Source organism: Protopterus annectens, chromosome 3.part0 (genome assembly GCF_019279795.1).
Source record: "Protopterus annectens isolate FY-2018-M chromosome 3.part0, PAN1.0, whole genome shotgun sequence".
NCBI lineage: Eukaryota > Metazoa > Chordata > Ceratodontiformes > Protopteridae > Protopterus > Protopterus annectens.
The window spans coordinates 550,041,202-550,065,968 of record NC_056731.1 but is presented as its reverse complement, the minus strand read 5'-3'; the positions used below and the strand labels follow the sequence as shown (position 1 = coordinate 550,065,968).

Sequence of the window (24,767 nt, the reverse complement as noted above, 5' to 3'; positions counted from 1 at the left end):
TAGGGACCTAAACCTTGTCACCACAATAAACAGGACTTGCTGGAGGGATAGATTCCTGTCCCAGAGACTTCCCATACTCTGGAACAAGCTACCCATCTATGTCAAGCAAAGATCCTCATTAACACTCTTCAAGAAAAATCTTGATGATTGGATGGGAAATAGGAAAACACCCCGGGGATCACTTCTGTGGCTCTGCTTGACAGGGGCACAGGAAATTAACTTTCTTGGGTTGGCGTAAGCCAGGGAACTTTGTTGGCTAGGCTTACTTAGGCCCTTGGGCCGATAGCCTAGTACCTACCTATGAACTTATGAAATTGGCACCTTTGTCAATCAGTATTTCTTCTGGGAAACCTACCCTGCGTAAAATCTCTGCAAACCATTTGCCACCTTTTCTGCCTCAATGGAGGCAAATCCACTGCCTCAGGGTGTCTTGTAGCATAATCTACTATCACAAGGATATATTTTTTCCCTGTGGAGCTTGAGGCACTCAAGAGGCCCTACAATATCCATAGCTACCCTCTGAAATGGCTCCTCAATCACATACAATGGCATCAAAGGAGCTTTCACCTTGTCTCCTCTGTCTTGGCTACCTTTTGATACTGCTCACAGGTCATGCAGTATCCTAAGACATCTCTGGAAATCCCAGGCCAATAAATGTTCTGCATATGTCTCTTTGTACATTTTATACTCATATGACCTGCAAAGGGAATATCATGGGCTATGGCTAGAAGTGTCAGATGGTAGGCTCTAGGCACTACCAACTGCTGTATTCTCTCACCCTCTATCCCTCCTTCAGGCTTACACTCTCTATACAGTAACCCTTTGTCCCAGTATACAGATTTCCCCTTCCATTGGGAATCATGTGCCTCACTAGCTACCTGCCTCAGGCCTTGTAAAGTAGGGTCTGAGAGGACGGCCTGTACCAACTCTCTCTTTGTAACCCTTCCCAGCTCCCCTTCCACAGGAAGTCTGGTATCTTCTGACAACGGTGCCTCACTGTCACCCTGCGTACTACTACTCACCTCTGCCCTTGCAGTCACTCTGTCCAAGGGAACTTCAGTACCCTCAAGCAGCTGTGGCTCACCTTCAGTCTCACTACTATAGGGTAGCTCCCTCCCTGAAGTTGCCACCTCACCAGTCCTGGCTGCAAGTGTGCGGTCTGTCTGGGTCTCCTTCAGGCTACCAGACCCACATGCTTGTCTCCAAGCCTGACTGTGTGCAACTGCATTAACACACAGGACTTCGTTATCAAAATCCTCCCCTATCAGGACGTCTGTAGGATGGCAGTTTGGTACCTCTGTTGTCTCAAGACAACCTACTATTAGAATTTTGTCTTTCCCACTTACTGGCTCTCCCACCTTTTGTTCCCCACCTTGCCTCCATGGACATCTATATGCTACATAGCCCCACTGGTTGCATTCAAAACATTTAACCCTAGGTCCTGGATGTGTACCTGGAATAGTGGCTTCCCCTGCTACTGGCAGATGCTGTTGGGGCAGTCTCTGCTGCTCACCATGGGTACCCTTAGACCCATGAGCAGCACTGGGTATCCCTTTCCTGTGCAGGGATGCCCTATGTGTTAGGTATAGTCTCCCTTCTTCCTCAACTCATCTACAGTAGAGCATTGTCTATCAGCTAACCAGATCCTCATGTCCTCAGACAAAGTGCTAAGGGCATGTTCCCTCACCAAAAGGTCTGCCAGCCCTTCAAAAGTGATGACCTGACATCCACTCACCCACCTATGAAAATAAGTGCTTAATTCAGTAACATATTCACACACACTTTCATCTGCCTTGCATCTATGCTCACAAAGCTTTTTCCTGTAACTACAGGTGTTAGCTTAAAATAATTCTAGCAAACAATTCTTTACAACATTATAGTTTAAAAAGTCATTGTCAGACAGTCTGGACAAAACAGTTACAGCTTTACCATGGAGTAAGGGGGTCAGGAACCATACCCAGACCCCTTGGTCAACATTATACTGTTTACGTACCCTCTCAAACATATGAATGAAACTATTAAAATTATCCCCCTCTGTAAACTGTGTAAGAAATTTACTGACCTTTGTTGCTTCTGGGGTTCGGTTAACTCCTTTCCCCATTACCTCCATTACTATGGTGAACAGTCAGCATCTCCTTTTCGTGCTGCCTCTGCCTCTCCTTCTCCTCAGCTTCCAGGCATAGCAGTTTCTCATTTTCCTCAGTCTCTAGATGCCTCAGTCTCTCTGCTACTTCTATTTCCAAATGCTTGGCCTCCAACTCAAGTCTCTCTAGCTCCAGATGGACTTTTAAGTCCTCTGTAAAAAGGTTGAGCTGTCCATTCTCTGAGTGTTGTAAATCTCAACAGTCAGTCTGATCATCTTCCTGGTTGCTATTGTCGGATGCAGCTGTGACCAAAGCTGCAATCATGTCTGCCTTAGTCAGGTTTTCATGCACCAGTCCTTTAGCCTGGCACATCTCAGCCAACTGGCTCCTTGTCAGCTTGCCATACTCCACTGCTGACATGCTTGCCTACTCTCCCTGACTAACTAAGCTAACAAAAGAAATAAAACAATTGTGATCTGAACTCTGAATGTTCACTGCGTGGCTGAATTAGAGTACAAAAACACCTTCACTGATCACTGTACACAATCTACAGAAATTCACTATTCACACCACTACAAGCCAATTAATATGTGATGTGACTAACTCACCACTATCAACCAATTAATATCTGATGTGGATATCCCACAACTGCCAAACAATTAATATGTGACGCCCGTGCACTGGCCTAGTAATCAAGAAGCCTCAATCCTCACCACTAATACCAGTGAGGGGCATCCACACTGGGAGGATAACAAGTACCCACACAGTAAAGTACAACTTCCCTTAAGAGCACACAGAGAACACAGTCAGTCTGGGCCTGGTTTCTCCCTTTCTCTCCAAATCCCACTGGCACAGCTATAGGGTTCAGATCTCAGCTGACTGGTCAAGCCAAAACCTCCAGCACCCTCTCTGTCCAACCAGTGCTTCATGTCCCTGCCAAAGTAGCTGACACACACACACACTGAGATATGATTTATATACAAACACACAGACACACCTGGGGAAAGCTGGCACAGGTTCACTAGGTATGCTCCCTTCTGCACAGACTATAAGGTAGAAATCACTGCCAAATACTACTTATCAGCTACTAATAAGGCCCTTCCCAAAGGGTGACCAATTCTACTGTGTAATGTTACTGTTATCCAAGTAGTGACGAACAGCAAGGCTATTGGAAAGGCTTGTACGGTATCACCAAGTACATGCAAGTACTCTATGAGCTTAAATATCTCTACACAAAACAGCCACAGTTAAAATATTTAATAATAAATAATAAAAGCACAATACAATACTCATTAATTCAACACAATGACAACAGAGAGTTCAGAAATCACAGAAAATACTTTAAAACTACATTAAAACATCTACACTAATCTGGCTATATTCCTGTCTATCTGTGAGAGAAATACTAAGATCTAAATCCTACTTACAGAGCAAAGCAAAGTGCTGGTGAGTTGTTGTCAGCTTCAGAACAAAATACAAAATGAACTTCTTTCTTTCTGAGATAATCCTTAAATTGAGAATACACATTACTGCTGAGTCATTTCAGATTACACCATTTTTGTCACTTCTGATTTAATTCCCAGGCTAACAGAACTCAAAATGTAACATTTCTTTGTGATCTGAAGCTGCCAGGAAGTTGCAGCAATAAAAGGCACTTTACATGTGAAACCTACTAATTATGTCTGTCTTAAGACAACAGAAAGAATTTCCAGCTGCAGACATCCTGTCTCTTAGCTTGAGATAACACACAGTGGTAAAATTCTTTAATATCAGCTTTCTTCCAGCAGGGCACACTGTGGTTACATTTTTGAAGCTCAGCACATAACACAGTTTTCTTACATTTGTGAAACCATCCTTTAGATCATATTAATATTTACAACGACATAGAATTATTTATAAAATACTATCTGGTTGGGCTGGCAGCCCCTCAGTTTATCGCAAGCAGTATAAACAACACTGAATACTTCTCAAGATTTCAACTTATAGTGCAAATTTGAAAGAATGTTTTCTTCAACAACATCCAGGGTTTCACCAGACATCATGCAACATTTTGCAAGTCACTTTTTTTAAGTACATGTGGAAATATTGTTTATTTTCATATTCACTAACAAACAATTAACAATATATCAGGTATAGTGCGATATAAATGGACATTGACAATGTATTTTTCTGTCTCCCACTATGACATCTCACACCATGCCATTCAGTAACATGCAGAGCTCCCAGTTATGAAAATATTAATATGTGATGAACAGTGATTAATTTCTGTACTGTGGGGCATCCTAGATTAGCACATGATGGTGTCATTTTGTTAATAACGCCTTGTGCTTTCTAATATTGCCTATTATTAGGTGGTAAGTCTCTTACTAAATGAAGCCAGATTCAAAAAAGTTCTGGATACCACAAGGAGCTATGGGTGTGTACTGGAAGCATACAAAAAGGCACTATAGGCTTAAATAAGTTAAGAGGGTCTTTTTTCAGTCTCCTGTAACAACTACCTTCTTCTGGTGCTATGTATTTTTGAATTCTGTGACATTTTTTTGATTTCCAATCACCCACCACCCTTTTTGTAAAAAAAAACAATGAGAGATATTTTAATGCATTTTCTGCAGTAAACCACTTACCCTCAAACAGTGTCCTCATAAATCAACATCAACCCCCTTTCTCCCAATCTGTACATGGGTTTGGGATGTCACATTAACAGAGATTATTACCTACAGCCACAATGCCATAATTTATTCAAACAGACAAACATACTCGGTCACAATTAATCTATTGTATGTCTTTGTAATGTGGAAGGATACCACGGCACCTGGAAAAAACACATGCAAACATAAGGAGGATATACAGAGTCTACACAGAAGTTATCCCAGCCAAGTATCAAACTTGAGAACCTCTTAATATGATGTGACAATGTTACACACTGTTCTCATAAATATCTCCTTTCTAATATATGTTCCCCTCCTCTTTTCTTTAAGACAGTAAGTTGTTTAATCTCCCTGTGTGTGTGTGTGTGTGTGTGTGTGTGTGTGTGTATGTGTGTGTGTGTGTGTGTGTGTGTGTGTGTGTGTATGTGTATATAAATATATATATATATATATATATATATATATATATACATATATATATATATATATATACAGCTTTTAGTAAATGGCACAGACCATACTATTGCCCTCTATAGTACATATTTGCACCTTATAAAAATGAAGGCTCAAGAAGAGCACAGACTACTCCAGATTATATTTCAACTGACTATAAAGGAAAATAACATCTTTTTTTTTTCTATTGGTGATGCCTCTTTCTAGGCATGATGTTAACCATCTGTGTACCTCCAAGAATGAAAACTATTTTCTCTCTGTACAAAGTACAGAAAGTGCATGTAAAAACAGTACACATTCTACTTGTACATGTAATACATATTAAAAACTGCTTTGTACAACTGGACTGACACTCTTTAGCTTCAGTAACAATGTGTGTATTACTGCTAAATGACAGTACTGGTTTGAATCTGTCAGCTCAATGTGGAATACCATGACAAACAAAACCGTGATTCAGCTTTGCATGCAGCATCACTTGCACGTTTCTCACGCTCTCTTTTTATTCTGGAAATCATATCCACAATGGCACCAAAGAAATTACATGCTATTATTATTAACCAAGAAAACAGTGAAACAATACTTCTTACTGAGTACTAAGAAGTTACGAAACCCATGCATGTAATGTTTTGTTGAAGGACCATAGTCTTCATGCACTTTAACTAAAATAAACTTGTGATATTTTGCAAAATGGTATCACCACAACTTCTGTCACCTTCTGGAGAAAACAAAAATTAATGGCTATATGCAAAACTTGGTAATTCAATGTGCAAAACAGTCAGTTGCCAGATTAGATGGGTACATGAAATATGCTATGAGGTATGGGTAGGAATGGCATATTTTAGGTGGGTCTATATTATATGAACAAATGTTCATATAAGCAAACGCTCTAATGAGCGAAACTCCCAGACATCGAAGTGCATGTTGTGGGATCGCAGTACAGTGAAGACTGGAGTTTTTGCCCTTTCCTCACTGTAGTGCGATCACAGAGTTGGAATATATATTTAGCGGGTGGTGTGGGGGGTGAAGCACCCCACAATATTGTTTTCGATGCCCAGGATTTTCACTCATTCAGCAATCGCTTATATGAACTTTCGTTCATACAATATAGACCTATTTTAGGTCAGGTATTCCCCACTATTGTGGTCTGTTGCATTTCATATTACATAACTGTAATGTTGTGTGACAGGAAACGAACACACACCACTCACTCACACATACACAAGTCTATCATTCAATAAAATCATATAAGGACTGCAGGTCACATACAAGTAAAACAACTAAAAGCAATACTCACACCAGCTCAGGACCATCAGGCCAAGAACAGAAGAAAGGTGAAACAGTCAACAAAGTGTTGGGCTGTATTCTGCAGGGCATGAACTACAAGGAATAGTGAAGTTGTATTCCTACTCTAATACACTCAAGTGAGACAGCAACTAACGCTTTGAGCAGTTCTGGAGACCCAGCAAGGAAAGTGATATGAAACAACTGGAAAGCATCCATACGAAGGCCCTGAGGGGAAATGATGGCAATAGAAAAGAAGGCGTATGAACAATATTTGGAATTGCTATCCATTAAACACTAGGAATTAAGAGAAGAATGATACAGGTGTTCAAGATGCTACATTGGTAGACAAAGTAGGTGAAACTGAGGCACAAAGAAATATGAGAGGGGAGGAGGTATCTTCAGATGAAGTTAGCTGACACTTTAACTTGGACCCTAGAAAGTACTTTCACAAGGGGATACTTCAGCCTTGGAACAGGCACTCTAAGAGGTGGTAAGTTGAAAACACACAAGGGTCTTGAAGAAGGCATGGAATAGCAGGAAGGAAGCTGGACAACCTCTGGGAAGGATTAGTAGGCCAGCTGCATACTAGACATACCCAAATGGAATAGATATGCAGACTGTCTACTTTATGTCATCATATTACGTAATGTAAGATAATAGTCAACTCCAATAGACAAACAGATCCTGAAGTGAAACAAAGAGTGACAACCCAGCCTTGTCAGGACTTGGAAACATAAGGAAAGACACACTAGAACCGAAATACCTGTGACAAACAAATACACAAACAGGACAGACAAAGAAATATTCAGTTAAGCACTAAATGAAAGTTCTTATACTTCAACAGGCATCCTTTTTAAGAAGGTGAATACCTCGGCTCTAATATGGATGGAATGATTTATCCTTGTCATTTCTACATCCTCTTTCCCACCATTTACAGTAGCGTTAGGCCTGATGCATTTGCTCTTGTTTTCATCAACAACGTAATGCTTTGTTCACACAAAACAGAAACCTACCGTGCTTATGGATAAAGGCTAGTCCTTGCAATATTTGATACATAATGTTTCTGATGACTGATTCAGGAAACAACTTGCTTCTGTGGATAAAATTAACAATGAAAAAATCACACTGACTGTAAGTAATATTTGTTAAAAGGCAGAGTACAGCAAGCGGGTCACCATGAAAAATTCATGGCATTAAGACTGGCACATTGAAACAAAACAGCAAACAAAAAAAGGCAAATTAAACTACTTCATAATACTGCTTTACACTGTTCAAAATATATTTTTCCCTACACACAATATGCACATATTCACAACTTCCTGAAAAGAAATATAAATAAAATTGAAAACATTACCTGGTTCTTAGAGTCAGCTAAATCCCAGAATAATTCAATAAACTATTTAAACTATGTTCAAACTGAAACTTATATGTAGCAGCTGTTTCAGCATTTTGCTTCTTCAGGATGGCTGCCTGAAACTAGAAAGCAAGCTCCTTACTAGGTGCATGACAATTAAAGAGGTACTGTATAGCAAAAATAGTTTCCTGAAGTGGGTTTGAAGAAACAATGGTTAAACTTCCACCTGATATTTCAGTAAGGCAGACCTGGGAATGGAATAGCTTACAGGAGAGAGGTAAAGGGAGGGAAGAAACAATCAACAGGTGTTTTACGGGAATACAACGGTCTTTGATCCTCTGTTATCCCCAGGGCAACCTGAAGGATAGCTGAGTAACACTAAATTACATAATACTAGATTGCTCTAAAACTTAACTCTTAAAGCTTTATATCAATGGTCAAACCTGACCACAACAATGAATAAATAAATACAAACAGTGCTTGTGCTAAAGCAGTAAAATTATTTACTGTAAGAAGCTGAGGTACATAATATAGTCAACAAATCAGATGACAAACAGAATTTTTCTAGTAGACTCCCCTTCTGGGATCCAGTTTACATGCATTAGTTTACAACCAATATGTTTACTAAACTTACGTACTGGATGTATTTTAACAACAACAAAAAATAAGAAATAAATGACAACAATATGATACTAATTCAGTTTATTAATGAACATATAACCAATTCTATCACTTTGGCATAAAGCCTCAAAACAAAAGAATCAAACTGAAAAACAAGGAATATATGTGGAAAATAAAAACTGATTAAAACCACATAAAATCAAATTAAGTACTTCCAATTCACTTCCTTATTCAGACTACAAGATTTCAAGTCCTATACTTTTAAAAAATATAAGCTTTTTTAGCAGCACATTTTGCAAACAATGACTCTTTACGATCCCAACATTTACCTATAATAAAATAGAAGCCAACAACAATAAAGAATTAAGGCTTCCTATTGAAATGAGGGTGTTGGTATTGCAAATGACCCCTTGAAGAACAGCCTTGTTAAACTTTGCTCTAATCCTGGACAGTGTTCCTAATTTGCAGTGCTTGATGAATGTGTGCATAGAGGACTACCTCTTGGGTAGATGTGGTATCCACTCCTTGTATAATGGTCACCATGGTGCCTGTTACGTTGTGAGGTGTTGTCAGCTGTACTAGAAGTAGTAAGGCACTGCATGTGTGGCATAGATCAGCATGGCTCGCTGAAGTTTTGTAAATAATCTTACATCATTTGATTGTCACAATGATTTGTACAGATGCGTGCATTAAAATGTATTTGTAAAAGTTGCTTATGTTAAAAATGCTGCAACAGAATCTTAACAGAGTTCTTAATATGCCACAGTCAGGAGATTAGATGTGATGTCACTCTATAACCAGCTAAAGGATGGAAATCCATTATAATCATATGTTTGAAAGATTATGTAAACAGTATAATGTTGACCAAGAACTTTGTGTACAGTTCCTGACCCCTTTACTCCATGGTAAAGCTGTAACTCCTGTTTCTAAATTGTCTGATACTGACTGTTTAAACTATGCTAGAGTAAAACCGTGTTTTAAGTTAACACCTGACGCTTACAGAAAAAAAGTTTTGTGAGCATAGATGCAAGGCAGATGAAAGTGTATGTGATTATAAGCACTGACTTTCATAGGTGGGTGAGTGGGTGTCAGGTAACCACTTTTCAAAGGCTGGCAGACCTTTTGGTGAGGGAACAAGCCCTTAGCACTTTTGCCTTAGGACATGAGAATCTGGTTGGCGTACCAAGAATGTAAATCTGCAGATGAGCTGGGAAGAAAACTGAAGCTCTACTTAGCAAGCAGGACATCACTGCACAAGAAGGGGATACCCAGTGCTGCACATGGATATAAGGGAACTCATGATGGGCAGCCTTAATCACCCCAACAGAATCTACCAGTAACAGGGGAAGCCACAAGTTCAGGTACACAGCCAAGATCAATGGTTAGAGGTTTTAAATGTAACTAGAGGAGCCAAGCAGCATACAAATGTCGACTGAAGCAAGATGAGAAACAAAAGGTGAGGGAGCCAATAAGAGGTAATAACCGCCTGCTAGTAGTAAGCTGTCTGGGGACAACAGAGGTACCAAACTATCACCGGAGTTTGTATCCTGTCTTAGTGGATGGAAGACAGGCTACTCCTAAGACAGAAACAGCCTCTGACATAACCATTGTGAAGCCTGCAATAGTTAAAAAAGAGCAGTACTTGCTTGGGCAGTTCACAGCAGTTAGAGCTTTAGGAGGGACGCAATTCTAAATACCTTTGGCTAGGTAGGGTTCATCTTAACTGAGAGGGAGGAAAAGGAAACAAGAGAGAGGTCAGCCTTTGTGACTCTTTCTGGACTACATCAGTTCACAAAGATGCCCTGTGGAATGACAAATGCCCCAGCAATCTTTCAGAGACTAGCAGATCACATCTTAGCAGGAACAGGAGATCATGACCTTGCTTACCTGGATGATATTGCTATCTACAGCCATTCTTGGCAAGATCGCCTTCAGCATGTCAACGAGGTTCTGAGTAGAGTGCAAAGGGCAGGGTTGAACATTAGGACCAGTAAGTGTCACATGGATATGGCAAAGGTTTCCTATGTGGGACAGAGTAAGGAGTGGTAAGATTAGGCCAAAACCTGCCAAAGTGGAAGCTATTCAGGCATGGCCTGCCCAGTTACCAAAAAGCAGTTGAGGGCATTCTTGGGGACAGTGGGGTACTACAGAAAGTTCATTCCCAATTATAGTACAATAGCTGCGTCCCTAAAAGACCTCCTAAGGAAAAACAGGCCAGATAAGGTAGTGTGGACCCCAGCCTGCGAGCAGGCATTCCAAAAGCTTAAAGGGACTTTGGGAGATCCCCCTGCATTAGCCAGTCCAGATTACAGCAAATAGTTTGTTGTGCAGGTATATGCTTCACACTATGGAGTGGGGGCAGTTTTCCTCAGAGAAAGAAGAGCATCCAGTTCTATATCTCAGCTGCAGACTCCAACCCAGGGAGGAAAGTTATGCAGCTGTAGAAAAAGAATGCCTAGCTATAGTATGGGCACTGCAGAAACTTCAACCTTAAGTGTATGGAAGGAAATTCACTGTGGTTACAGACCATAATCCCTTAACATGGCTACATTGGGCCAGCCAGCAAAATGCCACATTATTAAGGTGGATCTTAGGGTTGCAGGCATTTGATATGATAGTGTAGCACCGTAGTGGGGTCTGCAATGCCAACACTTTCTTGAGAAAAGCAGTACGCATCCACAGCATATTTTTAGTAATGTAGTCAGAGGCCAACTATTGAGGGTATCTACACTTCATGATTTGGATACTGACTTTGAAATGAATTTACAATCCACTACCCAAGAGTTTGTAGAACATGGTTATAGACCCTCTGAAGTAAATGAAGCAAGTAATATGGCTAGAGTGGATAGACATGGACGTGGCCAACTGTTCTATTCTAACAGAACAACCACTGCAAAATCTGTTGTTAATACTGACAAATATTCCAGTGGTGTTTCTTATTGCATGACTTATAGTACAGGTAGTGCTAAAATTAAGAAAATTATTAATGATAATTGGGGCATCCTAACATCTGATCCTTCTTTATGTAGTATTATAGGACCTACACCTAACTTTATTTATAAGAAAAAAAAATCATTAGAAAGATGCGTTACCCCAGATATAATAACTCCTCTGTTAATAGCTCTAATGACAATCTTGGTACCTCTATATGTGGGAAGTGTTTGTGCTATAAATTTATTCAGATGTCCAATAAGTTCTTACACCCTGACAATGGAAAAGAATATACCTTTAATGTTAAGGCCAACTGTAACACAAAAAATCTTGTTTACTTAGCACAGTGTGTTTCTTGCTCTAAATTTTATATAGGGAAGACTAAAGGAAGACATAGAGAATGAATGAGAGACCATTTTTATTGTGCCCATAAAGGTTACAGTTATAGTGCCATAGCAAAACATATTTTAGCTGAGGGAGAGACTCATTGGTTTAAATTTATGGCTACAGAAGTGGTACATGAGAGTTTGAAAATGGAGGATGTAATAAATAAAACTGAAGGTAAAGAGCTTAGGTGGATACTACAATTGTCAGCACATAAAGGAGCTGGGCTGAATGCAACAGTGCCTCTCAAACCAGTTCTGAATGATAGAAGGTTGTTTAAGTAAATTTTGTATATTTTTATGATGCATTTATTTCTTGTTTATTCGTGCACTATTCTAATCATGTTATGTGCCTTTAATTCTTTGATAATTGTTCTTGGAGTGTTTTTAACTGGCCTGTGACGAACTGAAGGTGCTTTAAATCAAAGTTGGTTTCTGTTTGAACATATGGTCTGAAGTGATTCTTGCATCGCAAAAGTGCTCACCTGTAATTTTTATTAAAAGTCTGTTTTTAAAACTGCTACCACAAGTGTTTACTAGAGAACTGCCATGGTGTTGTGCTCAGCTTTTTTAGTATAATGCCAATGCAGATGGACTCTCAAGACAAGGTATGGGTTAAAATGCTCCCAGACAAGCCCATTTCTCTCAAGTAACATTTTTCCAGGGTCACTTGAAAAATTAGCTTAAGTCTTCAAGGGGGGGGGGGGTGACATTGTGAGATGTTGCCAGCTGTACCAGGAGAAGTAAGACAGTGTATGGGTGGCATATGTCAGAACAGCTCACTGAAATTTTATAAATAATGTCTTTTGACAGTCACAATTTATGTAGTTGTAAAAGTTGCTTATGTTAAAAATGCTGGAAAAGAATCTTAACATAGTTCTGAATGTGAATTGTGCCAGAGTCAGGTGACTAGATGTGATCATTCTATAACCAGCTGAAGGATGCAAATCTGGCTTTTGCAGACTGATTGTTTTTGCTCTTTCATTGGAGCCTGATATAAAAGAACTAAGTCCGTTATCACAGTTCAGTTGAGTTCAGTTTTTGAATCACTTCAGTTAGTGTGTATAGTATCTCATCTTGCCTTGCAAAAGTGAGCATCACAACAGTACATCTTGCTATGCGATACTAAGTGAGTTAAGTTCACTTAGGAATAATACAGTGAGATTAGTTTAGTATTTTCTTTTTTCTCATCTGTGAGATTCCATCCAACTGTGTTATTTTTATATTTCCTGTGACTGAAACTCTGTTTATTGTAACTAAATATTCTTTTCTATTATTAAATATTTTATACCATTTCATTGTGGCTGGACTTTTAGAGAATACTTTTAACATCTTGAGAGTACTTGTGCTTATTTTAGTGATACTGTGGCCACTCCAATAAGCCTTACTTCTTCGGTCACACACTACCATGTATATCAGTATTAATTTCACAGAGTACAGTTGGCTACCCTTTGTAAGAACCTTAGAGAATCTGACTGGTGGCAGCAATCTACCTTATAGTCTGAAGAGATGGGACACATCTGGTGAATCTGTGCCAGCTTTTCCCAGGTGTGTGTGTGTGTGTGTGTGTGTGTGTGTGTGTGTGTGTGTGTGTTTGGAATCAGGAGAACCAGAGTCCAGTCCCAGGTCTGTAGCAGGTTCCCTGTGTGCTCTTCAGGGAAATTGTGCTTGATGCGGACAGCTGCATTTGAAATGCTGTGTAAATTCATTCCTGGTTTTAGTGACGGTCTCTCACTGGTGTCAGTGGTGAGGATTGAGGCTCCTTGATTACTGGCCTGGGGTAAAGAGGGGCTGTCACAGTGCCATACCTTTCAACTGTTACTTCCATAGTTATTGGCAAAGCAAAAATAAATAAATCATTAGAGGAAAAGGCCCCAAATTAAGGACACTTTTAAAATGCTGGTTCAGTTAACTTGGAAATGTTCACAATAATTTCAGATTTTAGGAGAGATGGAGCAAAAGATTAAGAACAGGCTAGGGGCATTCCTCCAAAAATCTGTACAGTTGAGAGGTATGTGGTTGCTGCTGGGTTTATGTTAGTTTACTGAAATTTTATTTTGTCGAAATTCATATGGTCAAGACCACATGATTGATAACTTAAAATATCGAAAACTAACAAAGGGAACGGAATTGCATGGAGGTCGCAGTACAGTGGGGCTCAAGGAATGTAGCCTTTTCCCTACTGCATAGTGATCGCTGAAATAGTATATAAAATTAGCAGGGGGGCTTTCCCCCTGGAAGAAACTCCATTTCCATTTTTTTACTTAGCTTTCAATATTTTAAGTTGTCCATCATGTGGTCTTGACAATATGAATTTTGACAAAGTAAAATTTCGATAAAGTAACATAAACCCCTTCATGCTGTGAACTTTCTCTGGGCCACACAGATTGTGCCATTTGCTGTGGTAGCAGAAACTGACAGAATGGCTGAGCCATCTGGAGATGGTCTGTTTTGGTACTGATTGGCCTTTTTTCTTAATAGTAATGAATACTGTGCACAAAGTCAATGCAAACTTTTTATTATTTTTGTCTTAATAGGAACAGAAAACAACAACTGCTTAATTTTCCTGAAGTCCACACTCCTGTCATGTAAAACCTGACCTGCCTTTGTATTCTCAGACATGGCAGAATTTTTTCTCTCTTGTTCTGAGGGTTGAAGAAAAAGGCTGGTAGGTGAATGGTCTGTTTGAGGATGAACACAGACTACTTTTGGCATAAAGGAAGAGTTACTTCTAAGGCTTACCCTGACCCTATGGAAAATCAAAAAGAGAAGAATGCACACCACTGTGTGCAGCTCCAAAATCTCCTGGCTGAGGTTATGGCTACTAGAAGGGATGTCTTCCAAGAGAGGGATTTCAAAGGAATCTTAACTGCTGGCTCAAAAGAAACCTGGGTTAGCTTTTCAGGTACATACTTCTGGTCCAAGCGGACTGCCATTCTTTTTCTTGGCTGCTGAATATGTAAGACTCCTTTGAGAAATAATTTAACTTGGGGTATCCTGCATGAGGGAGGATCCTAAGGCACACAAGCTGAAATAGCTGATGATGGAGGTGTAGGCTAAACCAACGTTAAGCAAGTCGCTCCATTATTTCAGGATCGGGGCAGCCCTGCACATATGGGGTCAGTATAGTAGTTTGGCAGCAGGAGGAAACTCTACCTTACTTCGAGATAAAAGACCTCTTCATGGTAAGTCTCCTAGATTTCATGAATATTTTGAGCATGTCCTCAGTATACTGGTAGCAGGAGATCATTAAACCCAGTCATCCAAACTGCTAGCGTCAAAGTCTGCAGATTGGTGTTGATGATTGATTCCTTTTCCCCTGGGACAGTAGGTCTACCACATCTGATTGTCTGGTGGAATCCTTCTGCCACCTCTATTAACAGGTATAACCTGTGTTATCTTTCTTCAGCTTTTGAAAAACCCTGGTAATTAAGGTGAAGAGGGTAAAGGTAAATCGGAAGTGTCATGCTCACATTATGGAAAAGGAGTCTGTGACCCAAGCCTTCCCTGCAGGGAATCCTGGAGCAAAACAGTCTTAGCTGTTTGTTTATCTTGAAGCAAAATGATCAGTCAGTGGAACACCCCATCTGTGTACTAGTTGTATGAAGACCTTCCAGTGTCACATCCACTTGTGAGGGTCTGTTTTGGTCCTACTAAGCCTGCCTGTTATAAAGCTTAGTCCAGGGGGGATGTACACTACTTTTAGAAGAATGCTGTACTGGAGTGCCACTTCTGAAGCTGCTGTAATTAACATACACAGTGGGTCTTATCTTGTCCCTCCCTACGTTTTCATCTACCAGATAAATGGTATTGTCTGTCACCACTTACAAGGTCCTACTTTTTCAGAGCTGAGAGAAAACATCTATTTTGAGATTACATGTTTTTTCCTCTGATGGTGATCTCCCAAGCCCTGTGCACTGAGGCCCTGGGAGCAAGCTTACTAGGCAAAATCGGAGGCATCTGTGTACAAGAACTGTGTGTGTGTGTGTGTGTGGGGGGGTTCCCAGGTTAAGGGTACACCTGCATCAAGCTTGACCTGTGTCATTCCTCAATTCATTTCCCTTGATATGATAGGTAGAAAGAGGATATGTTGGTCTAAAGGGTGGGATGTGCTGGGTCCACACAGACCTCAAGTACCACTGCAGTTTTCACATGTAAGAGAATGACTAGTGGAATCATTAAGATTTGGAGGTCATGATCACAGAATATGTGGGAGCTCCCTGGCTGTTGTTTTGGTCTTGGTTGACAGTTCTTAGAAACAAATATGGTAGTTCTCCACCTTCTCTGGTAGGAGGAAGGTAGTCTGTGCGTAGGTGTCCAGCAGGGAATCCAGAAATGCCATCTTCTGCAAAGGGTGAACCCTGATCGCTGAAACATTTTCACTGTAAAATCCAGGGCTGTCATCACCTCCTGTCTGGAAGTTCCTTGAATCAAGCAGGCACCAAAATAAAGGTAAATGTGGATACTCTTCAATGGGAAGAATGTGATGGCTGTGGCCAAATATTCTGTGAAAACCACTTGCGTGATAGATATATAAAATGGCAAGGAGGTAAAACGATACTGAAAATCCCCAGCTAATAATCTGAGAAAGTATCTGTAAATTTTGTGGTCAAGGATGAGCAGGTAGGCCTTCTTTAGGTCCATGGTGACCAAGAACACATCTGAGTACAGAAGAAGCAACACAGCCTGCAGAGTAATTACCTTGAATTTGGGGAAATTTGTGAAGGTGCTGTGCCTTGAAAAGTCCGTGATGGGTCTCCAGTTTCCCTCCTTTTTGGAGACTAGGATGAGCCTGGAGCAGAGCCTCTTACCTAAATGATTCCCTGGTGTAACATCTCTGAAATGATAGCAGATATCCAGGTATCAGTGTCCTTGTTACCCTGATGTTTGAGAGATACCTATGGGATTGGGGGGGGGGACTGAAGAATGTAACAATGAAATCAGTAACCTCCAAACTCTGGACCCTACCCAGTTCAGGTTTGTAAAAGGTAGATCATGTCTCCTAAACCTGATAGACTTCTTTGAAGTGGTCACCAAAGCCGTAGAGGAGGGTAAGGTGGTTCACACAGCCTGTCTAGACACCATCCCCCACTCTGGAATTATAGATAAATTCACTAAACTAGGTAAAAATCCCTATGTCACAAGATGGGTTGCCAACTGACTCACTGACAGAACCCACACTGTGAAAGTAGCAGACTCCAAATCCAACTTCAGACCAGTGACAAGTGGAGTACCACAGGGTTCAGTCCTGGGTCCTCTCCTGTTTGGTATCTACTTCTCTGAAGTACAGGCTAACACAGAAGGTCTTTGGCTAATGAAGGTTACAGATGACAGCAAACTAGAAGCCATAATCAAAATTCCTAATGATGTGGACATCCTACAAAAGGGTCTCATTGAGACAGATGCCTGGTGTCAATGTCATGGCCTCAAGCTCAATGCCAAAAAGTGCATTGTCATCCCTTTTGGCAAAACTCTGTACTCATGAACTACCACATAGGCAGTAGTCTACTTAACACCGAAAGTGTGATAAGAGACCTTGGGACACAGGTGGACAGTAGTCGCAACTTCAATAAGCACATTGCCACAGCAGTCCGGAAATCCTTCTATATGGCAAACCTCAATAAAAAAAGGTTTCTCATCCAGGAAAAAAAGAGGTCACTGTTTCCCTCTACTTGTCACTCATTAGACCCATTATAGAGTACAACACCCCTTTTGGTATGTACCTCAAGACATATACAACAACTTGAAAGGCCACAGAACCTCACAAAGAGGATTACCAGCCTCAATCAATCCCTCCGAGCTACACCCTCTAGGGACCTAAACCTTGTCACCACAATAAACAGAGCATGCTGGAGGGATAGATTCCTGTCCCAGAGACTTCCCATACCCTTGAACAAACTACCTATCTATATCAAACAATTATCATTAGCATTCTTCAAGAAAAATCTTGATGATTGGATGGGAGATAGGAAATTCACCCCGGGAATCACTTCTGTGGCTCTGCTCGACAGGGGCACAGGAAAATAATTTTCTTGGGTGGCGAAAGACAGTGTACCATTTGGCTATGCTTATATAGGCCCTAGGGCCAATAGCCTAGTACCTACCTATAAACCTTCCTTTACAACCTTTAGCACCTATGAATCTATTGCGATGTCTTCCCAAACATGGATGTAGGCAGGCTGGTTTACTGCTATTTTCTGGGTGGGGCAGGAGAGGCCAGGAAGGGAAGGAGGAGGATAGGAGCGGATTGGTGGAGGCCACAAAGTCAACATGGCTTCTCTTACTGGAGGACCACTGCACCCCTCCAGGATTATTGCCCCTTTCTTACATTTATGTTATTTAGGTTTATTCGGTTTCCTTTAAAAGGGGCTAGGCTTTGGAGAGTAGTTAACCTTATACTTGGGGAACTGGGAGAGAAAAAGCTACTTCTGTCACAGCCAAATTTTACATCTTTCATCCATTTTTTTACACAACGTAGCTATCTCACCCCCAAACAATATTTCCATATCAAGATATTGAGCAACTGGATTTTGACATCTCTAGGTAAAGCCTGGTGCATTAACCAGCATGTCTTCTGATTACAGAACTAGAGGCAGCAGCCCTGGAAGCTGTATCAATAGCATTATAGCTACATCTTACACAGTGTTTGGTTACCCAAGTGGCAATTTGGAAAAGCTCAGAGAGTTTGACCCAAGATCAGCACCTGACACTTTTCCCACTTTCTCCTGCAATGTGGTCATACAAGTTTGACAATTAATGCCCTAAAGGAAAAACTGTCTGAGGTTTGGGTTGAGATTTAAATGTTTTTACCAAACCTATCCAATGCTCTACTCTCCTTGTCACTAGGGAGAGAGCTGGGGGATGGAAAAATCTTGGCACCTTTCATAGGGTTTACTGACACTAGAATTTTGTATAGGTACCTGTGACTGTCCTACATTCTATAAAACGTTTTAGGTTTCTTTGGGGAAAGGACTGAGAATCTTGAAAGGCAGCTGCAAAGGCATCCTTCAAGACCTCAGTACTGGGAGGGGATGGTCACAGGTTTAGGAACTTCCATGTGAAGCAGTTCATAATATATTTTCTGGATATCATAACCTTCACATTTAAATAATTCCTTCATTCTGGAGACAGTCTGTTTGCATGAAATTCCCTCAGAAGGAGAACCTGCAGCATCAGATTCAAAACCAATAAGGATAGAAATTTGTGAAGAGTAGTGTCAACCTTTCTGATCAGAGTCCTCGCTAAATGTCATCGTCATCTGAGGAAGGTTCCCTTTTCCTTTTACCAGAAGACCTGAGATGGGGGGCTTTTTTTTTTTTTTTTACCAGTTCTCCATACCAAACTTTCCTTCTTCATCTATTAAAACATTGTAGACTCCCTTTTTTCCCTAGGTAAGAATAATATAAGTCTCTTCCCTGCCAGTCTTGATTATGTGAAGGGGAGGCCTCATGTGCATCACTGGTCTGATCTGATGTGCTCTTGTCCTCTACCATAGTGGCCTCCAAAGTGGCAATGCCAGAGGGCCAAGAAAAAATGGACAGCTACTCTCAGGGCTGCAACTGTACCTCCACAAAGATGGTTACTTCAGCTTGACCATCCAGGAGGAACAAAGCTTCAGCATCCCCTTCCTTACTAGGTTTATTCCTCTGCTTAAGGGTCACAAGAGTAAGAAAGAATATATTGGTAGAATGCTTCAATTCCTCAAAAAATGTATTTCTGATTAAAAAGACCTAACATATGCAAATGGCTACAAAAGGTCATAAGCAGGAAACCATTACAGGTGCTGTAGGCCTGGGCATTGTGTTCTGCTCTAAAACAGAAGATACAACTAGTATGGAAGTTTCTGTTAAGATATCTGACTCTACCAGTTGCACATGCCCTTTTTTATTGACATAAGCTACTAGGTAATAAGCAAAAGACCAAATTTAGAACAATAAAAAACATCCCCAAAAGGGTGTTTATCATTGCCTGAGTTCTGCAGCTATATCAGGAGAATGAATACACTAACTGTATGCTGACACATGGCCATTTGCATGCAGAAACTGTGGCAAGAAGGTCTGAATATGGTGAGAGCATACACTCCCTCTTATTTTAGCACACAGTTCTGTGGCTCTGGGTAAGCTACGCTGCATAAGATGAACCTGAGTCACTCAAGACTGTCCAGACAGATGGAACGCCTGACAATAAAGTCCCTGAAGTAAAGAATACTGTAACAGTGATCTAATTAAGAGCTTCACTGATACCTGTATGTTTCCTAAAGACTTAAAAGTTTATTTGATGTTTCCAAAACAAAGCAATATCCAAGTAATCAACTTGATTAGTGCCATAACTACCATCCAATTTCAATTTATAACTATTATTATGAATAGAGGCCAGAAAATCAGGTACCGCATCTATGCACCCTGCACTCAAAATAATCCAACTGTCAATATATCAACAATATTTTATAGTATGCTACTAAAAAAAACAAAGGTGTAAAGATATTCAGATTCATAAAGTCCCATTAATTAACAAATTAGTATAAGAGCAGGCAAAAGCTGTCCCCCATTGTGGTACTATTTAACTAATGATAAAGTAAATCATTAAATGCAAAATAGTTATTCTGCAGACAAATACTATAAATTCAGTACTGTAAATTCTGAATTATATGGAGTTGTTTGCAACTGATTTGCTTATTAAAACTACATATGGATGTAACACAGAGCTACACTAAGAAAAAGCAATAGCAATGTATTATGCAACGTAGTTCATAGCAAAGTCTGATTTTTTTAAACATTTGTTCTCCTCTACATTAACACATCAAAATAAGCACTTCAGATATACTTCTTAGACCTTTCTTATGAAGTGAGTTGGGACACTGCCTTGTTACCATGATGGGGCTAGTGTGCATTACACCACTGTATAAACGTATGTAAAGCAAACTGCAAAAAGAAGGCGCAAGGATGGATCCAAGTTCTGGCACAGTGCCCAGAGGAGCAGCTAGTCCCCTCCCTGCATCAAAAGATGAAAATTAACATCCTACAGAAGATAAGGAGAATAGCTGCTCTTACCTTCTAAATCCACATGGCCTATGTGTCCTAAATTATGGCATGCAGCTGGCCTAGCTCTATGCAGCCTTTCAAACTGTGAAATAGATGGATAGTGAAATGATGACTTGAGTCACTGATATAAATTAATTTAAGTTCTTTACACCAACTTACATTATTCGCACACTACTCACAAAGTGACTGCTGAGTCGCACTATGATTTCAGCAAGCACAGATTAGTGTAAAGGACTTGCACCAATATGCACCATGCTACCACTGTCTGTGTATCTCATCTGCTGTATTTAGTTTAAGAAGTTATTCTCTGATAAGTAGAGTTTCTCCATGGGCATTCACTGAAAATTACTAACTGCATAGCTAAACAAAATATATACAAAAATGCACAAATAAAATCCAGGCTAATCTCTCAGTGCTCCCTTCTCTCTGAAGAATGGCATGGCTGAACTACCATGGAAGCAATGTGCATTCTCACAACAAGCCATTTACTACAAGATTCTGCATGGTTTGTATACATGCATGCATGTCTGTATCTATGTCTATCTGCATCTGCATGTATCTATTTATTAATCAATGCACAGCATTGCAAACCAATAAGATGAAAGTATAAAATGCATGCTGTACAGAAAAATATGATTAGCCTTTATTTTTCTAGTAGTGCACATACTGCTATTAAACTCAAATATCAGTTAAATGATATAGGTTCAGGACTTAACATTTAGAAGTGTGATTAATAACCTTTAAGCGGGTCTATATTATTTGTTCGAAGTTTTAAAACTTCGATGCTCATATAATAAACACTTTATGAGCGAAGTTTTAAATCTCTGAACAAATAAAAATAAGAACAACCTACCTGAATGTTCTGAGGAGGGAGGGCAAGCCCCCCTGCATCCCCCACTACTTAAATATACCAACTTCGAGATCACACTACAGTGAAGTAAAGGGAAATATTCCGTATGGTGATCTCACTTCACTGTAGTGCGATCTCAGAGTTGGTATATTTAAGTAGCAGGAGGTTGGGGGTGCAGGGGGGCTTGCCCCCCTGCTCATAGCGTTCAGGTAGGTTGTTTTTATTTTAATTATTTTTTTATATGTTCAAAGCTTTAAAACTTTGCTCATATAGTGTTGATTATATGAGCGTCAAAGTTTTAAAACTTCGAGCATATAATATAGACCTTCTTTAAGCACCCCCCCTAACCTGTTAAAATTGCATCTGGCACTGAACCAAGTTTCATTTAATTCATATTTCAGTGTAAAAATAACACCAGCAGAAGAAACTGGTTCATTTCAGTTCTGTTTCTGTCTGCTGCCTACATTATACTTAGTAAAATGTATTTGGAAACCAGCTGCTTCCTTTACACAGGAATGGCAAAGACGTACTGCGGTTCACAGCTATATTACCAGCTTTCAAAACCAACACAATACTTTACATTTTGTTTTTTTTTTTGTTTTTTTTTAATTTTTCTGTAGCTACTAACATAAGGGTCAGACAAACCTCCAGGCAATACAAAGAATTAGATCAGACTGCCGATCGTAACTTGAAATTCTGTTCTCAACACGAATGCCAAGATTCACCTCTTGAGCTTTGCTCTCAAGGAAAATTTCTTAGCATCCATGTCTCTAATGCAGTTACAACTGGCAACCCCATCATAATCCTCAGATAACACAACAAATGACTTTGAGAAAAAAAAGGAAGTCAGTAAGGAAAATAAGGGATTCTCCCTCAAGGGTCTGCCTCAGAGATGTACAACTGATGCTGAGACAGCAGGAAAAGGACCTGGAGGCATCAATTACACCTCAATAGGACCACAGGAAGAACAGAGAGAGAGAGCGGTGGCAGCAGCAAACTGAATGTTAGGTTATATCTTCAATGGCCTAGATTTCAGAAACAAAGTGTCTATGTTTCCATTCTACAGGGCCTTAGGCTACATAAGGAAAAGTACATCATGTTGTTGCTGGAAGGCATCTAGAGGAAAACTGCCATAATGCTTCAGAATGCTGAGAGGAAGAATTATGACTAGAGATTAGAGGAGGGGCTAGTGCTTTCCTCACTTGATACCAGAAGAGCTATGGGGAACATGATACTGGTTCTAATGATCATGTCAGGAATATGTTAAGGGGGCACTCTGAACATGACAGACAGATACGGATAGAGGGGCTGTAAGCAGCTTGTTTTATTGACTAACTACTAAGCAGACTTCCAAAGGTATTTTTCTTTTCACAGACAGACAAAAAGATACTCACCCCTGGAATGGACTACTGGAATGGGTGGTTCACAGGGACAGGAGACAGATACTCAACAGAGCACAGTATGGGCGAAAAAAGGCATGGAGTAGAGGTGGAATGTTAAAGCACTTAAAAGGGAAGATTCAGTAGCTTTAATATCACCTTCAATCATTAAGAAAAGGTAATACAATATAAAAAATAGTACTTTTGAGACAGTAGTAAGAGACAGAAAATAACTAAACAAACTTCAAGAAAAAAACATTGCTAAAGGATTGCTCTGCCTATATCACATGAACATTACTTTTATACAGATTTGCCAAAAGTTTCATATAACACACAGCCTAGGAATTAATACCAGTGTTTCAATTCTCACATGGAATTATACTTAATATGTTACTCGTCAGTCAAAAATGAAGTGCAACAGTAACAGCACACAACATACAAAAATATGTAGAGCTGGGCAAAACAGGTTGGGAGAAAAACATTTTGTATAAAATATAACAGTTCTAGTAGACTGGTGTCAGATACTGTGTTTTAGTTACTGTGAAATAGAACATGTTCATGGCACGCAGGAACAAAACATTTAATACCACAACTATTAGATGTAGAATCGTTTTTATGGAAAGTAAGCCAAATTCACTAGCAGTCGGATACTAATGCTGGACTCTTACCACCAGATAGTCTTCTTTTCTTCTTCTTCTTTCAGATTTTCCCAGTTAGGTGTCGCCACAGCAGATAACCTGTCCGCTCATGATTGGCAGTGGAGTTTTTACGGTGTCGAGTTGCCAGCCCAGTGCCCAACCTTCCACAGAAGGCACGCACATGCACGCACTCACGCCTAGGGCCAATTTAGTGTCCAATCCACCGCCTTTGGGATGTGGGAGGAAATCCATGCAACCACATAGTAATGATGTTAAACTTGCTTAGAAACTGGTGCAACATTATCTATTGATATGGCATAAACAGCATATGAAGATGTTCACAGGCTGAAAAGCTGGTAAACAATTTACTGGCACACAAGGGGAAAAAAAGTATAGCAGTGTGGCCTGTCTATACGAGCTAAGGTGTTCAAACTTCAGCCAGTGTAACAGCACCAAAAATGAAAAACAAAAACACTTGTACTTATATGACTAGTTTAATAGTTAAATGCTTTTGTTTAAAGAATATAGATGACCTTCACTAAAACTAAAAACCCAGTCAAACGAATCACATTTAAACGTATGCTGGAGCAAAACACGTGCTAGACAGACATGATGAACAAACTCACGGCAGCACCCACCTTAGCAAACTTAGTTTTAGCTCAATGGGAACAGTGTTTTTATAGCAGCAGCCCCTATTTTGTTTTGCTATCTTTTAGTTCACTGTCAGTGATTTTGGTAACACCATTAATTATTTAGATATCACAGTAAGAATGGATGTAGGGATGAACACATTTGAAAGTAAGGCGTATTGGAACCTTATTTTCATGAATAATTATGTACTTGCTATGAGTTTACTCCCAAGGTTTCTGAAGCACAATGTAATTAAAGGGTAGCTGGTTATGGCATCAAGGTTTAAATCAGATTTGGGGGACCTTTTAAAAGAGGCTGATTTTTTTTTTTTTTTTTAGCCGAAATATTTTATAGATACAGGATACAAATCAGCAACAGATTTTAGCACTGTGGAGAGTCACTAGTAAAAGACAGTCATTTTAACCCCATTTTGACTGCAGGTTTGAAACACATGAAAAGATCTGATACAAA

General features: G+C 39.9%; 1 protein-coding gene across 2 annotated transcripts in view; it reads right to left on the bottom strand.

Moving 5' to 3' along the window:
- Positions 1-24,767, bottom strand: part of MAK (male germ cell associated kinase) — a 1,846,682-nt gene that overhangs the window by 1,606,017 nt on the left and 215,898 nt on the right. The window contains exon 5 of one of the 2 annotated variants that reach the window (XM_044064972.1): positions 7,483-7,562. The exons of the other annotated variant lie outside the window; for it this stretch is intronic. Coding sequence (XP_043920907.1) covers positions 7,483-7,562 — 80 coding nt within the window. The remainder of the gene's footprint in view (positions 1-7,482; positions 7,563-24,767) is intronic. 2 annotated transcript variants of the gene reach the window in all.